At 38.0% G+C, this 26,371-nt stretch overlaps 1 protein-coding gene across 2 annotated transcripts; it reads right to left on the bottom strand.

The window, feature by feature from the left end:
* Window positions 1–1,686: 1,686 nt before the first annotated feature.
* On the bottom strand, window positions 1,687–25,610 carry INPP5E (inositol polyphosphate-5-phosphatase E). Of its 2 annotated transcripts, XM_043988974.1 has the most exons (11): window positions 25,499–25,610; window positions 21,717–22,808; window positions 19,597–19,720; window positions 18,102–18,199; window positions 16,471–16,595; window positions 15,306–15,425; window positions 13,024–13,131; window positions 10,750–10,911; window positions 10,486–10,601; window positions 7,673–7,809; window positions 1,687–5,556 (listed from the first exon to the last, which is right to left on the bottom strand). In XM_043988974.1, the coding sequence occupies exons 2-11, from the start codon at window positions 22,562–22,564 to the stop codon at window positions 5,424–5,426; spliced, it is 1,971 nt and encodes a 656-aa protein (XP_043844909.1). In that variant the 5' UTR covers window positions 22,565–22,808; window positions 25,499–25,610; the 3' UTR covers window positions 1,687–5,423. The 2 variants fall into 2 exon arrangements, with proteins under 2 accessions (XP_043844909.1, XP_043844910.1); XM_043988975.1 differs by lacking the exon at window positions 7,673–7,809.
* Window positions 25,611–26,371: the final 761 nt, after the last annotated feature.

Genomic DNA, 26,371 nt, shown 5'->3' with positions numbered 1-26,371 from the left:
CAACATATCCAAAATGGAACATACCACGCCCCCCCCCCCCAAAAAAAATATTCCTCCTTTCTACACTTGCCTGTTTCTTTTGGGACTACTATACCTCCAGTTACCCAGCTTCACAAACTCAGTCAGCCTATCCCTTACATCCCTACAGCCAATCAGTTGTCTAGTCAATTGTACTTTCATATCTCTTAACTGTTCTACTCAAACAGCCTCCCTACTTTGGGCATTTAGCACCTTTGGCCAGCCTTCTAACTGTCTTTGTTTCTGGTCTCTGGCTTTTTCAATCAGTGTTTGATGCAGCTGCCAAATTATTTCTAAGTCATACTTCTTTGTTACCAGGTTACTCAAAAAATTCTGTTATTTCTAAGAAAAGATACAAATTCTTCAATTTGACATTTAAGTTCTCTATAATTTGGTTTCAACCTACCTTTCCAGACCTCTTCATATTATTCCTCTTCACACACTATTTTCTAACCAAACAGGCCTGTTAGTGATTCCTACACTTAACATTCCAAATCCTATATTCCTGCTTTTTGCACAGTTTTAAATGTATTCCTTCTTCATGTTTGACTGTTAGAATTTCTTTTAACAAGGTTCTTTTCAAGCTTTCCTGATCCCAAATGATAAATGTTTTCTCCTCAAATTACTGCATATTACGTACAAGTTATGTCACCTCAGCAGAATATGAGCTTCTTGGGGGCGGCTAGGTGGCGCAGTGGATAAAGCACAGGCCCTGGATTCAGGAGTACCTGAGTTCAAATCCAGCCTCAGACACTTGACACTTACTAGCTGTGTGACCTTGGGCAAGTCACTTAACCCCCATTGCCCCACCAAAAAAGGGAAAAAAAAAAAAGAATATGAGCTCCTTGACAGCAAAGATTTTATCTTTATTTTACTTAACACATGGTTCAGTATATATAAGGAGCATGCTAATGCCAAATATTAGATTTGCTAGACAGCTTAGGAAATAGTTCAGAAGCGTAAGCATCTAACATATCTTCAACATTTCTGATGTTAAGATGGATTACTTCATAAAGAGAACAAAATGTCCTTAGCTTTGTGTAGATACCTTATGTATCATTCACAAGTCAGTTCTTGATCTAATAGAAGCTTCTGGGCAGTTTTGGCATGCTAGCTTAATTAGGAGGAACCTTTCTGAAACTTTCTTAAGAAAATGACCATATCTGGCAAGGAATTGGAAATTGAGGGGCTGCCCATCAGTTGGGGGATGGCTGAACAACTTGTGGTATATGAATGTAATGGAATTCTATTATGCTGTAAGAAATGATGAGCAGGAGGAGTTCAGAGAAACCTGGAAGGACTTGCATGAACTGATGATGAGATGAGCAGAACCAGAAGAACATTATACACAATATCATCAACATTATGTGTTTATCAGCTGTGATAGACTAGATTCTTCTCACCAATACAATGGTACAAGAAAGTTCCAAAGGACTCATGATGGAAAAGGATCTCCAAATCCAGAAAAAAAAAAAAAGAACTGTGGAGTATGGATGCTGATTGAACCTTACTATTTCTTTTGGTTTTGGTGCTGTTGTTTTTCTTTTTTGAGGTTTTTCCTTTTTGCCATGATTCTTCTCATATCATGACTAATGCAGAAATATGTTTGTGTTATTATATGTATATAAAACCTATATCAGATTACTTGCTGTCTAGGGAAGGGAAGGAAAAAAATTTGAAATTTTAAATCTTATAAAAACAAGTGTTGAAAACTATCTCTACATGTAACTGGAAAATAATAAAGTACTTTTATTAAAAAAAAAAAAAGAAAAGAAAATAACCATACCTTACTAGTAATCAAGTTGAAGTACGAAGAGAAGCAATTGATGAATGGTCAAAGGATATGAACAGGCTGCTGCTGCTTTCAAAGGAAGAAATCCAAGTCATCTATAGTCAAATGAAAAAATTGTTCTAAACACTAATAATTCTAGAAATGCAAATTAAAAGAACTCTGAACTTTTAAATCATACCTAACAGGTAAGCAAACAACAAAAAAGGAAAATGACATGTTGGGAGGGCTGCAGGAAAACAAGCACATGGATGCATTGTAGGCGGAGCTGTGAATTGGTCCAGCCATTCTGGAAAGCAATTGGGACTATGCCCCAAAAGTTATTAAACTGCACATGTTCATTGAGCCAGAGATAGCACTACTAGGCCTGTACTCCTAAGAGATCAAAGAAAGGTAAAGGATCCACGCATATGATGTATTTATAGCAGCTCTTTTTGTAGTGGTACAGAATTGGAAACTAAGACAGGGTGCCCATCAGTTAGGGAATGACTGAACAAATTCTAGTATATGAATAGAATGGAATACTATCATCCTGTAAGAAATGAAAGGGATAGTTTCAGTGAATCCTTGGAAAGCCTGTATAAACTAATTAACGGAATGAAATAGAACAATTGATACAGTAACATCATAAAGACAAATAACTTTGAAATACTTAAGAAATCTAATAACTACAGGGACCAACCAGAAGATCTATGATGAAGCAGGCTACATACTTCTTGAAAGAGAAGTGATAAATTTGAGATGAAGAATCAGACTTACTTTTTTGGACATGTTCAATGTGGGAATCTCTTGTTTGACTGAATATTTCTTTTACTAGTGTTTTAAAGGTTTTGTTTTTTGGTTTTGTGGGGGCTGCGGGGGACAAAGGAAAAGGCTGAAGGGAAAGTAGATTTTTGTTAACTAAAAAAAAAAATACCAAAGGAAGATTAGGAAACCACAGACCATATTTTGGGTTTGTTTCTTGGCAACTCAGTTTTAATTGTGTAAGTACAAAAAAAGTATAGCTTAAGTAAAAAAAAAAAATCAAGATGAAAACAATTTATCAGAGACCTGATAAACAAAAATCTTTTATATAAGCAACTCAGATTAATCAAATTTTAAGCAGATTTGATTATTGCTTGGGAAATTAGCAAATAAGTTTTTTTTCATCCAGAAATTGTACAATAGTAATTTATGCTTAATCAAAATTACTTTATAATTTTCCAGGAGTGAATTCGTTTCATAAAGAATCTAAATGTTCATGGTTAAGCAATTTACTCAACACAGAATTAGTGATTTTAAAAATCAGATTTATATAGTGCCTTCCAAGTTCTTAATCACAAACTACTGTATAAATCAATTAATATATGAATTACTTTAAAGTTTGTTATTATTATTATTTTGCGGGGCAATGGGGGTTAAGTGACTTGCCCAGGGTCACACAGCTAGTAAATGTTAAGTGTCTGAGGTCAGATTTGAACTCAGGTCCTCCTGAACCCAGGGCCAGTGCTCTATCCACTCCGCTACCTAGCTGCCCCTCGAATTACTTTAAAGTTGAAGAAATAAAGTTTATTTCTCCTCTTCATTTGGAAAAAAAAAATTTCTGAATCTGCAAAAATTTGCTGAGGTCAAATCTTATTAAACAAAAACCAACACAACAATGATTTTCAAGTGAAATGTATGGGCCACTTATTTAAGCAATATTTTATACAACATCCCAGTAAAATAAAACAAATTGAATGGAAAATTCTTCCTAATAGGATCTTACCTATGAGATAAAATAGAATTTTCCAAATGTCTTAAAAGCTGAATTTTTAAAAAATGTTCTTTGTTGACACAAACACAAGTTTATATGGGAGATTCAAATTTTGTAGTCCATTCCTGTGGCAGAAATTGGGAGACTCGCTTAAATATACTCTATTTTCTGATGTATTTACAGTAAATTTTACTTATAGACTAGAAAATAGAAGTTATGTAACTGAAATTCAGAAAGGTTCTGGTCAGTTGTTTTTTCATTCTTAACTTTTCAACTTTGAATGTCACTTTTTTTCTGTTAGAACTCTAAAATAACTAAGTAAACACACCTACAGGTAAGGTCTATGTTCATTTAAAAAATTTTAATATATATTTATTTTAAAATATAAATATGAAAAATAAATATTAATTTAGAAGACTAGATTTGACTCTACCTTGACTGCCACATATTCAAGGCATAACATTTTTTGAATATAAGACAAGAAAGAAAACAAAAGTATTGCTATAAACCCTCTTAAAAATCTGTAGTTGATTCTCCAGGATTAGTGCAAAATATCCAAATATCCAAACCGTTAGGCAAGTAAATGAAAAGGATTTTAAACGATACTATTCTGTGGCTGATTCTTAAAAAAAAAAAAAAGCAAATGACCTAAACAGAGTAAAACAAGATTATGTGCAAACATATCCTTTCTACAATGTTCCCTTGTTTCCCAAAGATCTTGAAGTCATTTACATAAAATGACACTTAGGGGTAACTTCTGTGAGATAAAAGTCTTAAGGATGAATGAAGTTCTGTGAAGACACTGCATGTATAGTATCAATCTTAAAGAATCACCTTGTGTACTCCCCTTCCCCGGAGTCAAGCTAGCTTTCAGTTATCTCCTGGGATTGTTAAGGGCATGGCCTCTTGTCCTCTTACTAGTGACTCTTGGGTTTGGGGTTCATGTCCCAAGGACAATCCTAAGTGGTCCTAAGCCACAAAGTTAGCCTTTAAAACTTCCCTGAGCACAACTGACAAACTACCTACTCTACTCCCATGATCCAATGCCTGTGGGTAAGGGAGAAGTGGGCCATTAAGCAAATGGCTCACTATCCTGTGGCATTCTATTCAATAGTAATTAGGGGAATTATGTATACAGGAAAGGAGATAGATAGGTTAGATAGATTAGATAGACAGATAGATCGACAGACATAGATATTGCAGGGGTTGGGTATATCTTTGGAGGCTAAATTTAGGAAGAACACAGATGGACCTAGAAGAGTTAAGATGCAATAGCTGTGGGGTATATGGCCAAAATATCTATTTTTAAAGAGTGAAATTTAGTCAGGTTATAGAGAACTTTTTGGCAGAAAATATTAAGGAAATAAAGTACTGCCTTAGATCATATAAGCTGTTCAGGGCAAATTGTAATTCAGGTGTTTGCCAAAGCAGAGTGCCAGTGATTGTATTAATGTTCTATTGGAAGAACACAATATTTGCAACCCTGAAAAAGGCTAGTATTACCTGAAATGTCAATAAGTATAATTTGCCTTGCTCATAATGGAAGTACAGCAAATAAAGGAGTGATTTATTTATTTACAAGGAATGCAAATTGTTCTCCGGATATCTGTCCTTCCTGGGACACTGACAAATTAGGTCCCACACCATTACTAAGTTTTTACAGCCAGCATGTTACATTTTTGGTAAGATACAGAGAACAGAACCACTTTTCAGATAGTCTTCATGGGTCCTTAAAGATGGCATAGGTGATCAATCACTCACAAAACAATTTCACTCTTTTACAGTGAGTTCTCTTCAGATACAGATTGAAGTATTCATTTGGCTCGCTGGGGGGATCTTCCCTTCCTGTCAGTTTGTCAGGTTCTTGCAAGGCCAGCTTCCTCAGGAAACAGTACAGATCATACTGGATTTTTGATCTTTAAGTGCTTGCTGTTTCTGAAGTTCCTTTGAAATGCGTCTTTTAATTCCTAATAAATAGAGGTCTCGATCGAATTTGCCAGCAGCTAGAGGAATGCTGTAAAGGAAAAAGAAACTGATCTGGATATGGCTTCTTAATAGCAAAACCAGGCAACAATTTAGATTGAGTAAAAGCTACAACAAAACAAGATTTCTTTCCCTTTGGCAAATGCATACATTTTCCCGGTGCCTTTATAAATGGCTCTTTGTGGTTGAGTACAAGAGTGGCTTTAGGCAGTGGTCTCCAAACACCGCCAACTAGGTATGTATATTTGCTTATTTCTTACATTTATGTACTGCTATCCTAATAATTATATATATATATCATAAAACATGAAAATAGAAATTAAAAAGGATAAAATAAATATGAAATAACAACCTTTGATCCTAGATGTAATTGAGAGCCTCTGGAATTTACTGAGTACCCCACTGACACTGGCAGTTATATGGAAAAGGGGAGAGACCTGAGGGAGGGCAACCTATTAAGGAGGCCTTTATAAAACACCATGCAAGAGGTTTTAAGAACCTTAATCGGGGTTGTGGCAGTGTGAATAGAGAAAAGGGGACAGATGTGAAAAATGTGTAGGTAGAAATAAGATTTGGGAAATAACTGGATCTGTTTGTGAGATGAGGGAAAGTCAGGAGTCTTGTGAACCTGGATGACTGGAAGGCTGGTGGTGCCCTTAATAGTATTAGGGAAGTTTGGAAAGAGGAATAAATTGGAGGGGAAAGATAACATAATGAAATCTGTGGTGTAGTTTTCAATCCATCTGTGTCCGTTCATCGAGTGCAACTACTATGTCCCACTCAATATACAAAACTAGGAGGCAGGGCTCTTACTGGTCAATGCAGTGAATAAGTCTGGAATGCAGAGTCCACTTGCCAAGGGGGATTTAGAATCACAAGGTGATGTTAGGGCAGAATATAGGTACATTGTTTTTGGTTTTTTTGAGGCAATAAGGATTAAGTGATCCTGTTCAGGATCACACGGCTATTAAATATCAGAGGCCAGGTTTGAACTCAGGTTCTTCTGACTCCAGGGTCAGTGCTCTATCCACTGTACCACCTAGCTGCCCTGAGATTGAAACAGAATGGATTAATTACAAAAACCCCTCAAAGGGGCCCCAATTTGGAGAGCACTGTCTTAGAGAATAATACATCAATAGCTTTCCTTTCTGGTGCTAGCTGCTCTAGTTTTCTAATGCTCAAGGCAAAATGATTTATCAAACGTGTTCAAGGTATTGGATATACAAAACAAAAAACAACCGATCTAAGGATTATATTCTCCTGATTGAAGAGCTGGTTTACCATCCAACTTTGAATGTTCCACTGAAATATGTATCAAAAAACTTGGTTTTAAGAAGAAAAAACAATATGGAAGCAAGTTGGGCCTATTATCAATGAGTTATCTTTTTTTTTTTTTTTGGTTTGTTTTATTTTGGGCGGGGCAATGGGGGTTAAGTGACTTGCCCAGGGTCACACAGCTAGTAAGTGGCAAGTGTCTTGAGGCTGGATTTGAATTCAGGTTCTTCTGAATCCAGGGCCGGTGCTTTATCCACTGCGCCACCTAGCTGCCCCCTCAATGAGTTATCTTAGAGATGATTTTGAGTTGACCTCTTGCCCTCCTGAGATAACAATGAAGATCACACACTATATGTATATGTATTTATAAATGTATATGTATGCATGTAGAAAGTATATATGTGTGTGTAATATATACATATGTGTGTGTATGTGTGTATATGTGTATGTGTGTATATATATATATATATGTATGTGTATATATATATATATATATATATATATCCTTAGAAAATTGTAATCCATGAGATTCAAATGCAACTTAGAATTTTTTTAAAAATCACCAAGACTTCTAGGTAGAACAACAACAAAAAAAGATCTGAACTTTTTGGGAGGTATTACACAAATGCATTCAAACAAATCAATATAGAACAATCATTTTAACATGGGCTATTCATCCATAGTAGTGGTATCTCTGATTTACAGAGCTCCAAAATGTGAAGATATGATGCTGAGCTTAAATCAAGTCAAATCCCAAATTCAAACACCACCACCTGAAGACCTGACAAGAATCTGTGAACTCTGGAAGTCCTAACCCTAAGATCAGCTGATATGACCCCTCATGAAAAGAGATGCATGAATGGGACACTGACTTGTCTCTCCCAGGTCTCACTTTTACACGGAACAGACCATACACTGGACGGTGATCAGAAGTCTTGATTCCAGGACAGGAAGAATACTTGACTGGGCAGATATCATCTTTTTGACGGCTTTTATATACAACTCGATCCTATAGGGAGAGATTACAAAAGGCAGGGAAACTAGGCTGAATTCTACAGGAACACATGGTCTGCTCACATTTCATTTCTTTTTAAAAAATTTTATAGAGATATTTTGTTCTTACTTCATGTACATTCCCCAATACATTATTCTTCCTCACCTTTCTAGAGAGTTATTCTTTGACAAATAAGAGGAAAAACCCAGTTCAACAAAACTAACCAACACATCAACCAAGCCTGACATTAAATGCAATGTTCCACACCTATAGTTTCCCCATCTCTACAAAGAAGGGAGGGAGATGAATTATCTTATCTTTCCTTTGGGACCAAGCTGGATCATTATAATTTCACAGCCTTTTGTTTTTATTATCTGTTCTTTTTTACATTTACATTGTAGTGGTCACTGTGTAAACTGGTTTCCTGTTTTGGGTTTTTTTTGGGGGGAGGGTGGGTTTGCGGGGCAATGGGGGTTAAGTGACTTGCCCAGGGTCACATAGCTAATAAGTGTCAAGTGTCTGAGGCCAGATTTGAACTCAGGTCCTCCTGAATCCAGGGCTGGTGCTTTATCCACTGCGCCACCTAGCCACTCCCTGGTTTCCTGTTTTTTAAAAAATTTCTCTTTATATCAGTTCATATGTCTTCCTGTATTCATCTTTTCCTACACTACAGTAATATTCCATTATATTCATGAATTTTAACTTGTTCAGCAATTCTCCAATCAATGGATATGTAGTTTGTTCTTAGCTATTTGCTACTACAAAAAAGTGCTCAAAGTAATATTTTGGGACATATAGGAACTTTTTTTTTAAATCACCTTGGAGGGGCATCTGTCATTGAAAAGGTATGGACATTTTAGTCACTTTCTTAGCATAATTCCAAACTGCTTTCCAGAATGACTGGACCACTTTGCAGTTCCATTAACAGCTTTTGCAGTTCCAGTGTGCCTATCTTTTCACAGCCTCTCCAACACTGACTATTCTCACCTTTGCCAATCTTTGTCAGTCCACTGGGTTTGAGGTAAAACCTCAAGAGTTGTTCTTAATTGCAAGTCTCCATCTACTGGTGATTTAAAGCAATCTTTGCTATGATTGATTGTTAATATTTAAAATTTTTTTCAAATATGCATTTAAGCAAAGGAAATAAATTTTGGTCATAATAAATTTGTATTTACCCTAGATATACCTATATACCCTATATATCTTCATTAGAGATAACTGCTGCAAAGATTTTTTGTTCAATCACTTCCCTTTTTTATCCAAGTTGATTTTGTTTGTGCAAAAGCATTCAATTTTATGTAATTGAAATTATCTATTTTATCTTTTGTGATCTTTTTTTTTGCTTGTTTGGTTAACAATTTTTCCCCCTAACCCCAGGAGTGAATGAAAGGGACCTGATCTGTTTTTTTTCTAATTTTTTTCTTCCCCTTTCACTTCTACTATTCTCCTGTTTAAAACAAATATGGGGGGGGGGGGGCGCGCAGTGATTAAAACGCTGGCCCTGGATTGAGGAGGACCTGAGTTCAAATCCGGCCTCAGACGAGGGGCAGCTAGGTGGCGCAGTGGATAAAGCACTGGCCTTGGATTCAGGAGGACCTGAGTTCAAATCCAGCCTCAGACACTTGACACTGGCTGTGTGACCCTGGGCAAGTCACTTAACTCTCACTGCCCCACAAAACAAAAAAACAAAACAAAACAGATCCAGCCTCAGACACTTGACACTTACTAGCTGTGTGACCCTGGGCAAGTCACCTAACCCCCATTGCCCTGCCAAAAAACAAAAACAAAAAAAACAAAATCACTCAACTCAACCCATTTCAGGACTCACTTCACTTCCACAGAATTTATTTCACTTGAAAGTTACTTGTGTTTACAATTTCAGGCATTCTTTGTGTTGTATTCAATGTATTTCAATTTCAATTGTATTCAATGTATTTTTGTATTGTATTCAAAGATTAGGATATTAGACTATAAAGCTATTTTAAAGTATACCTTAGAATAAAAAAATCCATTTCTTTACTAATGTTCATTGGTATTCAATGAATCATTGACAAGCAGGATGTATGTTTTCTCATGTCTTATGAAAGAATAAGAAGTTAGTTACATTCACAGAACATTAATTCTGCCAGTTCCTTTATGCAAAGGAATCTGAGTTTTCTACAAATGCATTTAGTAGAAATGGGAGCTTCAGAAAATATATGGTATTTTTCTTTTAGTGTTTAAGGCTATTTATAATTAATCAGATGATATAGTCTTTATAATAACATTATTCCCCCAAAGTCTGCTGAAATCAAATCTGATTCTATGGAACCAATAAAAAAATATCATTGGCTAAAATTCTAGGCAGTTTCTACATAGTGGCATTTTTATTTTTATGATCATTGTGACAACCAAAAGTCCACATGTGCAGATTTTCCAGCTGGATATCAATTTTGGAATTAAATGGACTTAGTAAGGTCCGGGTTTTTTCAAACAATAAATATTTGTTTTGGCAGATGGCCATAGGTAGTGCTATCCAATGTGTCACACTCAGAAAGCAGACTAATTCAATGAAAATACATGTCTAGCCACGTCCAAGGGAAACATTATGAGCTGTTGCCATACTCTCAGGAACATGTAAGAATACAGTTCAACACTGAGAAAAAGGCACTGCCTCCCTAGAAGGAAGGGTAAGGAATGAAGACCTCTTACTGTATAAGAAGGCGTCCTCTGCTTGGAAGTGCTGTCATAGCTGTCCTTTCCAACATCAAATTTATATGAAGGGAAGAAGTGAATGTCTGCTTCCCTGAACCCCTTGAAGATGGATCCTGCAAGGCACAAAGGCAAGGCAAGAATGATAAGGTCTGTCTATCTCAAGGTTCTGCCTTTGTTTTCACAAAGTCCATCAGGCCAAAATAACTTAGCCTTCCAACATTTAAAAATGAACAGAAAACAATAGCTATACCACTTACTTACCTTTCTTCATTTCTTTAATAAGTTGGTCATGCTGAAGTAGTTCTGACATGTTCATCTCAAGATTCTGTTTCAGGATTGACTCTACTGCCATCCGTCCACCATTCAGTCGAAAATTGAAGTCTCCAAACCAGAACACTTCATCAAATCGACTTGTGACATCCACTGAAGCAAATGTTAGAAGGTTCATTAGTGCTCTATTTCCTAGTTGAGCACTACAACACAAGAAACTAGTAGGGATATTTACTGTACATAAAGCTCTGAATGGCCCAACAAAGACACCCAAGAGGTACTCATTAAATTCTGAAGACTGACAATCTAGAGAAAAGGAGGACCAGTTCTGAAATAGACAGAGAAGTCTGTCTAGATCTGTGGCAAAGTGATAAGCAGAAGTGTTTTCTTGGCTATGCAATGGCCCACTATTTGGTAGTTTCCTTGAAATTTAAAAGCAAAGACAAATTCACACTAATAAAAAGGTAAGGGATATGAAGAGAGAGTTTCAAAAATAGAAAACAAGTTTCTAATAATCAAGTAAAACATTAATTACTTTTAACAAATATTCAGAAAGGTGCAAATTATTCATACTCATTAAATTAGCAAAAATAATTAAAAGCAACAAAAATAAATGCTGGTAGGGTTATGAAGGAACAAACATAATCTTTCGTTCCCAGTGGAATTTCAAATTTGTAGAATTTTCTTGGAGAGCAATCTGATAATATGTATTAGAAGTTACAAAAAGAACCATGTACCCTTTGACACAAAAAATTCATTGTTGGGAACAGACCCTGAAAGATATTGTAAAATTTTTTAGAGACTGTTCAAAGATTTTCCTAAGAGCATTATGAATAAGTGAAAAAAGTGGGAAATGTTCAATAATAGGAAAGTAGTTAAATAAATAATGGTACATTAAGTATTGGAATTCTATAATGTAATTAGACTCAACAAGTATAAGGAATTCAAAGAAGACAGATCTTTGTAGTGAAAAAAGTAGAACCAAAAGAACATATTATATTTTAATTACAGTCAAATAAAGAGGAAAATTGAATGAGAGTGAATGGGCAAAGAATCCTCATGAGGACTTTAAGAGAATGGCAGAAAATTTTACCATTTCATACTTTGAAATTAACTTAAGTGTAAATAGTTCCTAAGCAAGTTTAGTTGATTATATTGATCTTCAACGTTATGTTTTTAATAAAATATTTAAATTTTAACATTTAAATAAAATATTGAACTTTTAAAATTTCTATTGATTCTTTTGACTTCCACTTAAAAAAGCTACAATTCATCCAATGACAAAGTACAGTATTATAGTCAAATTGGGATACTAACTAGCATGAACGAGGTACTATTTCTGTATCTCAATTTTTCTTCTGCAAAATGGAATAACAAAAACAAAATATAAAATGGCCTTTGAAGACACTTGGGGGTGAGATTTTAAATTATGCCCTCTCATACTTTGTAATAAGGAGGATCATAGGCTGTTTTATATGAATGAGACTAGTTTGCTAGAAGTTATTTTAATAAGTGTTGATCTTGAAATTACCTCCCCTCTGTCCCTTCTTGTTTTGTACCTTTGTACCTCTCTCTCTCTCTCTCTATATATATATGTGTGTGTGTGTGTGTGTGTGTGTGTGTATATATAATATATATCTGTTACCTTTTGTGCCCACAGGAGACTATAAGGGGCAAGAATCATGATTCATCTAAACTTTATATCACTTCTAGAGTCCTGCAAAGGGTTCTGCACCCAACAGACACTTAATAAATGCTTACTTTATTGCATTTTGTTTTGGTTTTTTATTTTATTTTTCTGTGGGGCAATGGGGGTTAAGTGACTTGCCCAGGGTCACACAGCTAGTAAGTGTCAAGTGTCCGAGGCCAGATTTTAACTCAGGTCCTCCTGAATCCAGGGCTCGTACTTTATCCACTGTGCCACCTAGCTGCCCCCACTTTATTGCATTTTTTTTTTTTAAGTGAGGCAATTGGGGTTAAGTGACTTGCCCAGGGTCACACAGCTAGTAAGTGTTAAGTGTCTGAGGCCGGATTTGAACTCAGGTACTCCTGACTCCAGGGCCGGTGCTCTATCCACTTTGCCACCTAGCCGCCCCCACTTTATTGCATTTTAATTAAAACATTTTTCTATTACACAACTCTCTAAGGCATGACAGAAAATATGCTTTCTGTTTAAGTGGCTGAATGATTCATTACAAACGACATATGAACATGCTTATGTCAGTGTTTTTTAGAAACAATTTACATTTAGATTTGAATACTCACAGGAACTAGAGTGATATGGATTTGTATCTGGGACATTCTTAGGAAGTGTAAGTGCTTGGATAGTTTTACTGTAGTCTAACAGTCGATCAGATACTTTCCCATCACCAGCTGCAAAAAAAGGGAAGAATTAAAGAAGGTATGTGACACATACATTCATAAATTCAAACAAATCTAGAAACTCTTTGGGTATTTAAAGTGCGATGCACTTAAAGAAGACACAAGGGGCAGCTAGGTGGCATAGTGGATAAAACACTGGCCTTGGATTCAGGAGTACCCGGAGTACCCAAGTTCAAATCCAGCCTCAGACACTTGACACTTAACTAGCTGTGTGACCCTGGGCAAGTCACTTAACCCTCATTGCCCTGCAAAAATTAAAAAAAAAAAAAGAAGACACAAACTCCTGCATTACAATGTATTTTCAGGACTCAATCTAATATAGCCAAATGAACAAAGTTTGGGGATTTAAACCAGAACATGTATCTTATCTCCCCACCCTGAAAAAATGAATTACCCATTGTGCAGACCTGACCACTGCATTTAAACTACCAGGTATCTACAAATGTGGGGTCCAGTCTTTGACTCTTGTTTTATAAATATGCAAAAGCAAAAAAAAATATGCAGAAGCTTTGCCACAACAGTTATAAAATAATAGAATTTCAGATTTGTCAGAAATTAAAGACATCATTTATGAGGGGTCTAAGCCCCTCATTTTACATACGAAGAAACTGAGACCAAAAGGTCAAGATATTCATTTAAAGTCATAAAGCAGCAGACAGAGTTGAGAATATAATCCAAGTTGTGACTCTCATCTCATATTCTGGTGTTCTTTCTGCTACCTTGGGTCTTGTGCCATTCAACTATACTGAGAAGACTATCTTCCCTAAGGTTATAGTCCGGTCTTCAAGGACACCAAAAACAAAACTGAAGACTTTCCTTTGTGCAAGTATTCACAGAGTGCTGTTTCAGGGGAATGGGAAGGAGATGGAAGAAGAGAATTCTGAAGGGTTGAGCTATGATGATTTACATGTCTCAATTATTTAAGCTTTTGGAAATTAGCACAATTTCTGAGGTATCAAGAGGTCAAAATAGTTATTTAGCTTTCTGAAGGGTTAAAAAAACTGGTGATGCAAAGAAGTTTCAACAAAAATTCCTGCAATGCTGTGTTACAGTATATTAGGTAACCAGCCACAAAATTCAGTCCTTATTATTCTGATGCCTCAAGAACTAGGTCCCCAAATCTGGAGATAACTGATATTGCCAAGTCTACATAAAGATTAATTTTATTTTGGGGGGGGGGATGGTAAGGAGGAGGGAGGAAGGGTAAAGTTTGTTCTAAAAATCTAAGCTGTACACTAGATAGAGTGCCAGGCTTGGAGTCAGGATGACCTGAGTTCAAATCCTCACTAGCTGTGTGACCCTGGACAATTCACTTAATCTGTCTATTTCAGTTTCTTCATGCGTAAAATGGAGTGACAGAATTTACCCTACAGGTTTGTTGTAGGTATTAAGTTATCAAACTTTGTCAATTTGGCTACATTCGATCTAATACTGAACATGAAATCAGTAATTCATATCCACTTTAATCCCAAAAGTATCCAGAACTGGCCTGAGTAAGAAAACCATGGTTTCTTCTCATTTTCCCTGCCATGGGGCCCTCTAGGCATTATATATTTTTGGTAGTGAGAAGAGAAGGAAAGTCTTAAGTTTTCTTCCTCACATTTAAAAAAAACCTGGATTTATCTGAAATACTGTATTTGGAGCAATTATAACATGTACAAATTAACTGCATTTTTACATATTTGGAGTAAGGCTTTTCTGAATTCATAAGCTGTATTTATTCAACTTAATTCAACTCAAATCTTTATGAAGTGTCTACTATGTCTGAGGCAAAATGTTAAGATCTAGGGATACAAAAAAAAAGAAAACATGTTCAACCCTCAAAGAATCCACAAATACACTATGGATTTAAACAAGTGGATACCACTTCTCTGCGAAGTCAGGAGATCATCAGTGACTGAGGGATCAGAAAAGGCCTTGTAATGTAGCAAAGATAGTACCTAAGCTACTCCTTAAAGGACTGAGGGATTCTAGGGTGCAGAGGTGAAGGAGGCACCTTCAGTTTACAGACTGAGGAATCCACTGATTAAAAACATCCAGTAGTTTTGTGAATATCAAGCATGAGGAACTATGTGGTACTTTACATAATTTATTCAAGTAAAGAGGTGAAAGCTTTGAGAAATTTTTAAAATAGAACAACTTAATTCAGAAAATAAATGACTTACAAGTGAAGTGAGATGTGATAAAGAGAAAGGAGGTGCCAAAAAAGGTGAAGCTGACTCCCAATGACCCTTTGGTTTTTATCTGTGACACAATTCGAGTTGTTACTGTTGAATATTCTACCTCTGTGTGTGGGAACAAGAGAAAAAGAACACAGAATTACTTTCCTATTTATACTATTTAGTTTATAATACTGTTGCCTTTTCAATCTTTCCCAAAGAGGCACATCTAACAAGTTTATCAGGAGAGGTTTACTCATTCTTTCCAGGGGGCAGGGGCTATCTGCCCCAACACTAAATCACCCTAGACTGCTATGTTTTGAGAATTGTGTTTACATTTTAGAATTCTCCTGCCTCTACCCTCACTGGCAGGATATCAGTTACTGGGATTCCTACCACTAAGAGCTATCCCTCCCCGCTTCTAATCAGTTAGGCAGGGAGAACACTGGGCAAGCTAAGATTTTCTGTGAAATAAATTTAGTGGTTTCAACAAATAGACTTGAGTGAGGCTCCCAGGACCTCTCTTGAAGAACAAAGTGCGTCAACTTCAGTCACTGCCATTTTGGCAGCTCGGGGGCCTTTTTTACCATAGGTTGCACAGCTATGTTTCCAAATGGCTGAAGCTGTTCCAAATCTGACCGCTAGGGAAGTGGGACATTACTGCAAAATCCACATACAGTCAAGTATTTAAGGGGCCTCTAATAAAGTAACCTGGGGTGAAAATCTGTAATAGGTATTGACTTTCTTATGTGAACTTGTTTTTCCAAATAAAAACCCTCTTAGAGCCTAATAGTAAAAGAAACTAATCTGTGTTACACTTCTGCATCTCTGTTCTTAGGCAATTCATTATAAACTGATGTGCTGTAACAAGAACAAGTATATAGATGCCATCCTTTAATGTTAACAAAAGGTCAGGGGCAACTACAAGGCTCAGTGGATAGAGTACCGGTCCTGGATTCAGGAGTACCTGAGTTCAAATGTGGCCTCAGACACTTAACACTTACTAGCTGTGTGACCCTGGGCAAGTCAATTAACCCCAATTGCTTCACCAAAAAAAAAAAAAAGATCAGGGTTTTTTTAGAAGCACTACTGTATTTCCAATTCCACTGAGAGTAGTGTTACCACTCCTACCTCCTATTATTCCTATTTTCTTTCATTCCCTATTTCATACCTGAACAGAACCAGATGAGGTCCCTTCTTATAAATACTGACATGTACAGTACACCATGGGCAGCTGAGTACAACATTACATAGTGGGGTCCCAATGTTTCCTGTAGCCGGATCTCCCACTCCCGCCTGTGGGAAAGAAAATAAAAGCAAATCGTCTACACTTCAAGCTCTGAAATGACAGAAACAAAACAGCTAAATATGAAACTTTTCATTCTGTTTTCAAAATAGAAGAGTGGGGGGGCAGCTAGGTGGCATAGTGGATAAAGCACAGGCCCTGGATTCAGAAGGACCTGAGTTCAAATCCAGCCTCAGACACTTGACACTTACTAGCTGTGTGGCCCTGGGCAAATCACTTAACCCTCACTGCTCCCCCCCACAAAAAAATCAGAAGAACAAACGCAAAATACTGGCAAAGTTAAGAATCAAACTACTGGGTTTATTCATTAACTCACTGGGGGGAGGGGGAGGGGGGGGCAGACCCTAAGGTAAAAAAACAACAAAATCCAAGCTATTTTAACCAAAGGGAATTATTACAGTTAAATTCCTCACAATAAACATAGTGATGCCTTTACTAGCCATTTTCAGTCTCATGTAAAGGTTAAAGCAACTTTCTATTATAAAAAGAAAAGGATTAAGCTCCTGTGAAAAGCATGGCTCATGATAAAAAGAAGCATCTCTGTTCTAGGGCCTTCTGTGTACAGAGATTACTGATTTCTAAGCTCTTCCTTGATGACATGGTAACCTGGCAAAAATGTCAACAATAAGTAAAACACAATAAAATTCTATGAGTATACCCAAATTGGATAGACTTCTCAGTCGATCTTAAAATGAATGCATCAGGATCTAATACACCCATAACAGAGTATTATCTACATAATATGAAAGCTTCAACCCACAAACACGAGGCAAGTATCTGGACATTACACAGGAAAATCAAGAACAAAATTCAGAAATCCAAGTCAAAAGCTGAGAAATGACAGGCTAGGGCTTCTAACTGAATACTCAGTGTTTTCCCTTTGGCCTTTAATAAATTTTTAAACATTATATAACAATCACTTCCTTAAGAAAAAGTGGGGGCAACTAGGTGATGCAGTGGATAAAGCACCAGCCCTGGATTCAGGAGGACCTGAGTTCAAATCAGTCCTCAGACACTTGACTTACTAGCTGTGTTACCCTGGGCAAGTCACTTAACCCTCATTGCCCCACCAAAAAAGAAAAAAAAAAAAAGAAAAAGTGGGAGGAGTGAGGAAGTAAAACAAGAATATTTTGCTTTTAAAATAAGTTTGGCCATTATAAGAAAAGGAAATAAGACTGGGTATGCTCAGCACGTACCATGGAGCCTTTCACATAAGTAGATGCTTTCCCAAATTCTTATTGATGATAATAAGCAATATCTATCTACTATATCTCAGATAGTATTAGGTGCAGACAGAAAAGTTGAGCTTTAAAGCAAGATCTTCTAGCTATCACAGTTTTTTTTTATAATTAGCAGTTCTGGTTTTTAATTTGGCAAATACAAAACATGGTAAGAACTAGAAAAGCAAGAAGAATAAATATGGGAAGAGGAGAGACACATGAAACAAGGATACAATTTAACAAGTTAACTGGTCTTATTTACACTGGCTATACTACCTGTCTGAACAGCCTTCTTGCACTCCTAAAACGTACATGTCCTGGACATAGTCAGCCTCAGAAGGTAACAAAAAGTCATCCAGGTTATTTGGAAGTTCCTGAACAAAAGTTGAACAAACTTGTTAGACCAAAGGAGATGACAAGTAGCAATGTAAAGACTTGTAAAATATAAACAAGACAATCAGAAACACAGTAAGGCGCAAGAAGAATAACACAATTTACCTTTCATTACAGGATCACAGACACTCCATTTCTTACTGGGATGTGGGTACTGGGTTATCTTATTTATTTATTTTTAGCCAAAGGTGGTCCCAAGAAAATAAATGACTTGCTCAAAGTCAAAGAACAAATGTTTGGTGAAGCTTAAACAATAACATCATTTTCTCTTTCTAAATATTCAGTTACATCTAATCAAGCAAATTTCCAGTGCTGGGCCTCAGTTCTCTCATCCATAAAATGAGAGAGGGGTTTAGACTAATCTTCAAGGTCTCTTTATGCTCTGACATTCTATGTTCTATGTTTTCAAACAAAGGCAATGCATTCCACAAGTTTTTAGGGTGATCAATTTAAATTAAACCTTGTAAAGAGAAAATATGCCAACTATAAAAGTGCAACTGACAAATATTAATGCCACCACTGCTGTTCTCTCAAATGTTCTTTTCAACTTATTTATGGAAATATTTATTATATCTCGGACTTTAACTGGATTTCTGGCAGTGAGGACAATCAGAGAAACCGCATGGTCATGGCCAGCTTGGGCAGCAGGTAGATCTGTTTCAATAAGAGCCATCAGACTTCTCATTTTTAGGGTATAAGCCATTCAGAGATTATTAAGAACTATAACAACAGATCCTGCTTTAACAAAGGAGACTACCAGATTGATACAGGTTATTCATTTTAGAAGGAAACATATGGAACAACAACCTCTAAAACACCCTATTAAAGACACAAGAAAAATTCTTCATGTACAAAACTATCAAACTCCCTCCTGCTTTCTGAAAATATGATTTTTGGTGGGGAAATGATCTATATAAGTGGTTTTACCAAGCCTTATAATGAAACCTCAGAATAAAATATTTTTCCAACTGGATTAAATCTGTGGCAGTAGCAAATTTTCCTTCACTGATCTGTTACAAATGGATATGATAGAGGAAATAATACTTTCTTTGTTCTATTTCACACAAGCCAAAACTGTTACTATTTATTAACAATAGATCATCGATCTCTGAAGCACTCTATCTAGGTAAATGGCCAAGCTGCTTGTACACTGTTCATTTTCCATGTGGGGATAAAAAGACAACAGGACCTCATTACATCATACTGCTTACCCATGGTAGAGTAATCAAGTAGCAGGTCATAGAAGAGAATTAATGAATTTCCACTTGTTGTCATATTCTATAACTGCAATGTCACTATATATAGATTTTCCTTCTGCTCTGATCTTCCCCCTCTCACTTCTATAAGCTGCAAAATCCCTGAGATCAAATACGATTACCTTCTGGCCCTGCATGTTCCATGTGGCCACAAAGAGTCCCATGTTCCGATCTGGAAAGTATCGGGCTAGTTCATCTGCTCCCAATAAGGCACCGCTAGCTAAGAGGTTTCCTTCCATATAGCTCCTAGAAAAAGCATGAAATAGACTAGGTTCAAAATAATTCGGCACGAACTCCAGAATCAAGCTACCAAGTACTTACAAATGGTACAGGTCTTCAAAGGAGAAATACAGCAAAAACATCTGAGTAAATATACTCTCTGGAGAGATGCAGCCAAAGTTTGTTAATAATATCCATTCTTCTAAGAAGGATTACAAAACTTTAATATTAAGATATCAGTTTTCTTGAATCAAATCTGTTCATGGAAATTGCCTACAAAATAGGGGAGTGATTAGAAACTGATTTGAAAAAGAATTGGCATGATTCTACTTTCAGCTGTTAGTTACTATGCTATAGTGGCTAATAAAAACGGATTTGTCCTGACTTTATGAAAATCTAATATACAAAGCACTAAATTTAACACAATGTATATATTAGGGGATGATTTTTTTTGCACATTATAAAATTCTTCACGTTAACAAATAATTCATCACAATGTTCCATTCCTTTTCCAAATTTAAAATAAGATTCAATTTCCAAAAAAAATCAACTCACCTTCAACATTTTTCAAAGTAAGACCCCTGCTATATAAAACTTGTTTCCTGAATCATTTTTCAGATAACCAGAAAACAATAGTTTGGTGGGCATCAACATACAACTCACTCATATCGATCTTCTTGACAAGTCCTTCATAAATTTCTGCTGCCCAAAGGCACTTTCCAAATCTAGCTCTGCAAGCCTGGTCACAGATAAAAGATTACTTTTGATGCCTAAGATAAAAGACGGAAAAGCTGTTCAATTCTCCCTTTATTTAAAAGTACAGGGAAAGATCCATAAAAATTCAACCTTGGGTATGTTTTTGTTGTTACTTTCTGGGCTCTATCAGTAAGGTGGGAAGAGTACTGGCCTGGGAGTCATGTTCCAGTCCTGGTTCTGTTACTAATTCATTGTGTGACCTTGAGTCAGTCATAGGCAACAAGCATTTAAGTACTTACCATATGTTAGGCTAAACGTTGGGGAAAGGAAAGGAAATAAGAAAAACCCTGGTGCCCTGGATAAAGCACCGACCCTGGATTGAAGAGGACCTGAGTTCAAATCCAGCCTCAGACACTTGACACTTACTAGCTGTGTGACCCTGGGCAAGTCACTTAACCCCCATTGCCCCTCCAAAAAAAACCAAACAAAAAAACCCCACAAAAAACAATACAAGAATTCTTGTAATTTTTAACTCACTCCATTATAAGGTGGCATGTAAATTTTAAATGACAAATGGACTACAGTATATTTGGTTTCACCTGGCAGTGAATCAGAAAACATACTGGAGGCACAGTGAATTCTCTCAGGCCATAAAAAGTCAATATTAATTAAATATTAAAGCTACATCCTGCCAAATTACAGGAAATCATTATCCCTTAAAAGCATTCTTTAATCTAGGGGGCACAGTGGATAGAGCACTGGCCCTGGATTCAGGAGGACCTGAGTTCAAATCCGGCCTCAGACACTTGACACTAGCTGTGTGACCCTGGGCAAGTCACTTAACCCCCACTGCCCCACCAAAAAAAACCCAAACAACATTCTTTAATCTAAAGATAACTTCTACCCAGCACAGAATTTTACAGTAAAACTAACAGAGCTGTTAGCTCACATAGTCTGTAGAAAGATGAAGAATCAGTAATAGTAGTTATCTTCAAGAAACTGTGATGTCATCTGTATGGGCACACCCTCCACAGATATAGATTGCAACCTTTCTACAATTTAATAGTATTTGAGAGCTGCTGGGGCCAAAAAAATTATCATCTCAAGGTCAATTTAGTGATTTTGCTGGGTTGGGTCCTTGGATTGCAGATAGAAAAACTGTCATTAGGCCTATAATCTTTGGATGCTTTCTTAGAAAATAAAATATATCAATACAACACTCTAACCTCTTCCATTCATCTTGGGCCCACATCTCCTTGGAGGAATGGGACTCTAGCTGTCACTTACAGAAAATCAACAGGATGAAATTTTAAAGAGGGGCACCTACCTGCTTCTGACATCCTTTGACTGAATGGGTGTAAGAAGGCTGAATGAGGACTTCAAAGAGGTTGTGGAAGAGCTATCACATACCATACTGCTTTGTAATCTACTATCACTCAGGCTACTATCAGGCCGGAGCAATTTACTTTGAGCATGATGCTTATAATTTACATAATCTGGGTCAATTTTATTAGTTGTCCTTAGAGTTTCAGATGCTACATTCAGTTCCAAAGGGGGAAGTGGTAATGGTGGCAATACTTTGGAAAGTCTAAGTTTATTCCCTGAAGCTGTAACCCCACGCAGAAGCTCCAGGGAGCCACTTGTCACAGTGGGAGGAACAATATCCATGGAGGAAGGGGGATTTGTACTATTTCCTATGTCTCCTGGTTCAGGAATATTCTGCAAAGAGGTACTCTGTAGACTGTTGAGGTTGTGAGTATGACTGCCATCATGAGCTAATGTAGTCAAACTTGGAGGACTTGGAATCACCTCCTGTAGGGAGCCAGTTGATGACCCTGTCTCATTAGGGTCTGTCAGGCTTTCTCGGCTTGTTCTAAAACGCCTTCTCCTCCAGCCTCTCTCATCTAAGGAAAATGTTCGCTCCAGCTTTGGTTTTCTGGGTGGTTTGGGGGTGATGGATTTGACCTTCATGTTAAATTTCATTTCCTCAGTTGTAAGTCTTAAGAGTCTATTGAAAGGAAACTCTGAGGTGCTCCCACAAGGCTCATTCCTTTCAGGCAACTCATTCTTCAGCCCTGCTCCTTTTAGCATTGTGTCAGTTTGTGGACTCACACAGGCTACTGGCTGCTGGGAAACTGAATGCTTAGGATCCATTATCACTGGCTTGGTTGGCATCTTCTGAGAGTGTCCATACCCCTCACCAAGCTTGGGAGCTTGATCTTCCTGAGAAAACTCACCTTGTTAATTCACCACTTATCCCTTTGAATATCCTGGATATGCATTTGGGTTTGGAAAGCCCAAATACCAAAGTCAAAGACCATATAGATACCTTACTCTGGGGCCTGGGATGGTGTAAAATGGCCACAGTCAATTGGTGCATGGTTGGAAATCTTGAGTTCATGGAGCCACACAGAAATTTCTGAATGGAAGGGAAACAACATTCCATTAGAATTTATTAAATCATACTAATTAATGTCAAATTTAACACAAAGGATTTTGTAAAGATACAAGGGAAATAGCATGTAATCAACGAATGCACAGGCAATGCTATGGAATCTATGTATAATTATATTAGTAAATATATATTTGTAATATATGTGTGTGTGTATATATATATATATATATATATATATATATATTTGGGGTGGGTGGGAGGGGCAATAAGGGTTAAGTGACTTGCCCAGGGTCACACAGCTAGTGTCAAGTATCTGAGGCTGGATTTGAACTCAGGTCTTCCTGAATCCAGGGCTGGTGCTTTATCCACTGGGCCATCTAGCTGCCCCTGTAAATATATATATTTTAAATAGCTTTACACTAAAGGGTAAGATAAGACCCCTTGTTACTGCCACTTTAATGATGACAGCCCAACCCAGACACTGAGTGACCCGTCTGCCTAGGGCAAAACAAATAAAAATTCCCAAGCTGACTTCCCAAGTCTTCTATCAAGTTACACTCTGCTCTAACAACACCCACCTAAACAGTTAGATAACTCAATGCATAGATTGCTGGACTTGGAGTCAGGAGGGCCTCTGTTCAAATTCTCTTTCAGACACTTACTAACTGTGGCACTGGGCAAGTCATTTAAACTCTCTCAGCCTTAGATTCTTCCACTGTAAAAAGGCATTATAAAATTACCCACCTCTCAGAGGTGTTGTGAGGACCCAGTGAGATAACTATATAAATGCCAGTTATTTATCATTATTATCCAATATCAAATGGTATACCTAAATATGAAGAGGAGAGTTTACACGGAAATCTGAAATCTTAACCTTCTCCTTCCTGATGATGCAAGTGACCAAAATGTCCCCATCCCTTGATCCTGAGATTCTGCTGTTGGGCATATTAACCCAAGAAAATCACTAACAAAAAGGCTCCATATAAACCGAAATATTTATAGTGGCACTTTCTGTGGTAGTAAAGGAAGAACTGGAAACAAGGTAGCTGCTCATTGACGGGAAAATGGTCAAACTGTGGTACGGTGAATCTAATGGATTATTACTGTCATAAGAAACAACAAATGTGAATATGGAGAAACTTCATGAACTCATGCAAAATTAAGTAAGCAGAGCCAGGCAAACAATGTACACAGAAACTATAAAAATAGAAATGGAAATAGAACCACTACCTTAAAATAACATAGACTGTTAGGAAATGATAAAGAATAAGCTTGTTAGCAAAGAAAATATCTAACTCCTCCTCCCATTCCTTTTCATTAGGCTTAAGTCAACTGCTATGGAACTCAGTATAGAATATCAGATTTTTTGAACGTATGTATTGTTTTGCTGAATTTCTCTTCCTTCTTTTTCTTTAAAAAAAAAAGTTAAGTGATGGCTCTCTGGAAGGAAGGAAAGGGGGAAAGATACAGTGGAAAACTACCAAATCTGAAAACAAACAATATCAATAAAAATCCACTTAACAAAACTTTCTCCTTTGTTTCAGAAGAGAATTCATAAAACACCGGTGTTATACTTCAAGGCAAAAGCTTCCAGTTTTTCCCCTTCTTAAGCAAGATCCAGTTCTTGCTCTTTGCTCATCAATAATTATTTCTAGCTCCTACTCCAATTCTCTATCTCACTCCTTCCTGCAGCCTTAAAACCAATAGTATCCCAGGGAATCCACACACAAAGCAAAGGAGGTTGTGGGAGATCCTCACATAAGAAACAGACCTCCAGACAAGGATTGTGCTGAGAGCAAAGGCAAGTTTTCATTCCTTGGTCTTTTGTGTGACATCCCATAAGCCACATACTATTTCTGGGCCCGGGGCTATGACTTTCTCCTACTTCCTGGACTGACAGGAATATTGGGAGAGTGCACGGGCACTTACAAACGTGAGCCAGAGAGGGCTACATATATAGACAAACATCACTGTAACTTTATGTGCATTAAAATTAGTCACAGTCCTAGTGAAAAAAAATAAAAATCAGCAGTGGCTAAGAAGGGAAAGGATCACCGCGTCCTTGACACAGTGGGTATGACCATTTAAAATGCGCAAATGTAATATATTCTGTTGACTATAAATCATGCTTACTCTCACAGACGTTTCCTCTCTCCATCTTCAATTGCCCAAATGTACTTACCCCCTCCGGAATACTGCTTAGATTACGGAAGGGAGGGGACGAGGAGAAATGATGGGGATGGGTTGGGGGGTAAGGATGAGGTGGGAAAATCAGGAAGAAACGAGGGGGCAGAAAGGAAGGGAGTGGGGCAGAGGCTAGAGACCGGGGTGGGGAAGCGGAGGTGAGGTCGGGGCAAGGACAAGAAAGGGTGGCCCTTGGGCTTTGGGGACCGCCGGAGGCGGGGGTCTGGAAGGGAAGGAGATGCTGGAGATGTCAGGGAGGGAGGGAGAAGGGAGAGGGGCTGGGGAGGTCCAGAAACGGGGCGCGAGGGAAAGGTCGCGGAGGAGGAGGGAGGAGGCCAGGAATGGGGCGGCAGGGAGGCTGGAGGGGATGGGAAGGAAGGCAGTGTCGGGGCAGGACGTGGAAGGGACGGGCGCGGGGGAGGGGAGGGTCAAAAAGGGGACAATTGGGACCTCGGGTGATTCGCGGATGAGGACCGGAGATGGGGCCCGAAAGGGATCCCCGCCAAGGTTCAGGAAGGGTAGGCGCTCACCTGCCCGGACCCCGCGCCGGGGCCGCGCTCCCGGACCGCACTCCCGGCTCAGCTACTTAGCAACCGCGCGAGTAGGGCCGGAGGTGGTGGCTCTGGCGGCGGGACGAGAGATGGGGCAGCGCCCCCTGTCGGCTGGAGGACCATGACGCTATGCAGCCGCCTACCTATTGGCCGGCCCTTCCAATTAGACCCACTCGTCTAATCCATCCAACCACCCACCTACCCACCTACCCATCAGTCCATGGGCAAGGATCTCCCAGTAAAAGCTCCCTGCGCCCAACCCCTTACCCCTTTAAGGGCCACGAATTGGAAAACCAGCCTTTCCTCTCAAGGTGCTGGGGGAGGTTTGATTTACGGGCCTTTTGCTAAAGGCTGTGTCTCAGGCCCTGAGCCAGAGGAAGCCCTCCAAGCCCAGCTCACCAAGTAATGCTTTGATTGGTTAAAAATCCAACCTTCCTCCCAAAGAGATCATAAAAAAGGGGAAAGGACCCACATGTACAAATATATTTATAGCAGCTCTCATTATGGTGGCAAAGAACTGGAAATTGAGGGGATGCCCATCAATTGGGGAATGGCTAAACAAGTTGTGGTATATGAATGTAATGGAATACTATTGTGCTATAAGAAACAATGAGCAGGCAGATTTCAGAAAAACCTGGAAAAACTTGTGGACTGATGCTGAGCGAAGTGAGCCGAACCAGGAGAATACTGTACATAATAACAGCAACACTGTACAATGATCAGCTGTGGATAGACTTAGCTCTTCTCAGAAATACAATGATGGGGGCAACTAGGTGGCACAGTGGATAGAGCACCGGCCTTGGATTCAGGAGTACCTGAGTTCAAATCCGATCTCAGACACTAACACTTACT

This window comes from Dromiciops gliroides, chromosome 2 (assembly GCF_019393635.1).
Source record: "Dromiciops gliroides isolate mDroGli1 chromosome 2, mDroGli1.pri, whole genome shotgun sequence".
Classification (NCBI taxonomy): domain Eukaryota; kingdom Metazoa; phylum Chordata; class Mammalia; order Microbiotheria; family Microbiotheriidae; genus Dromiciops; species Dromiciops gliroides.
The sequence above is the reverse complement of the archived record's forward strand: the minus strand, read 5'-3'. Positions and strand labels throughout refer to the sequence as shown.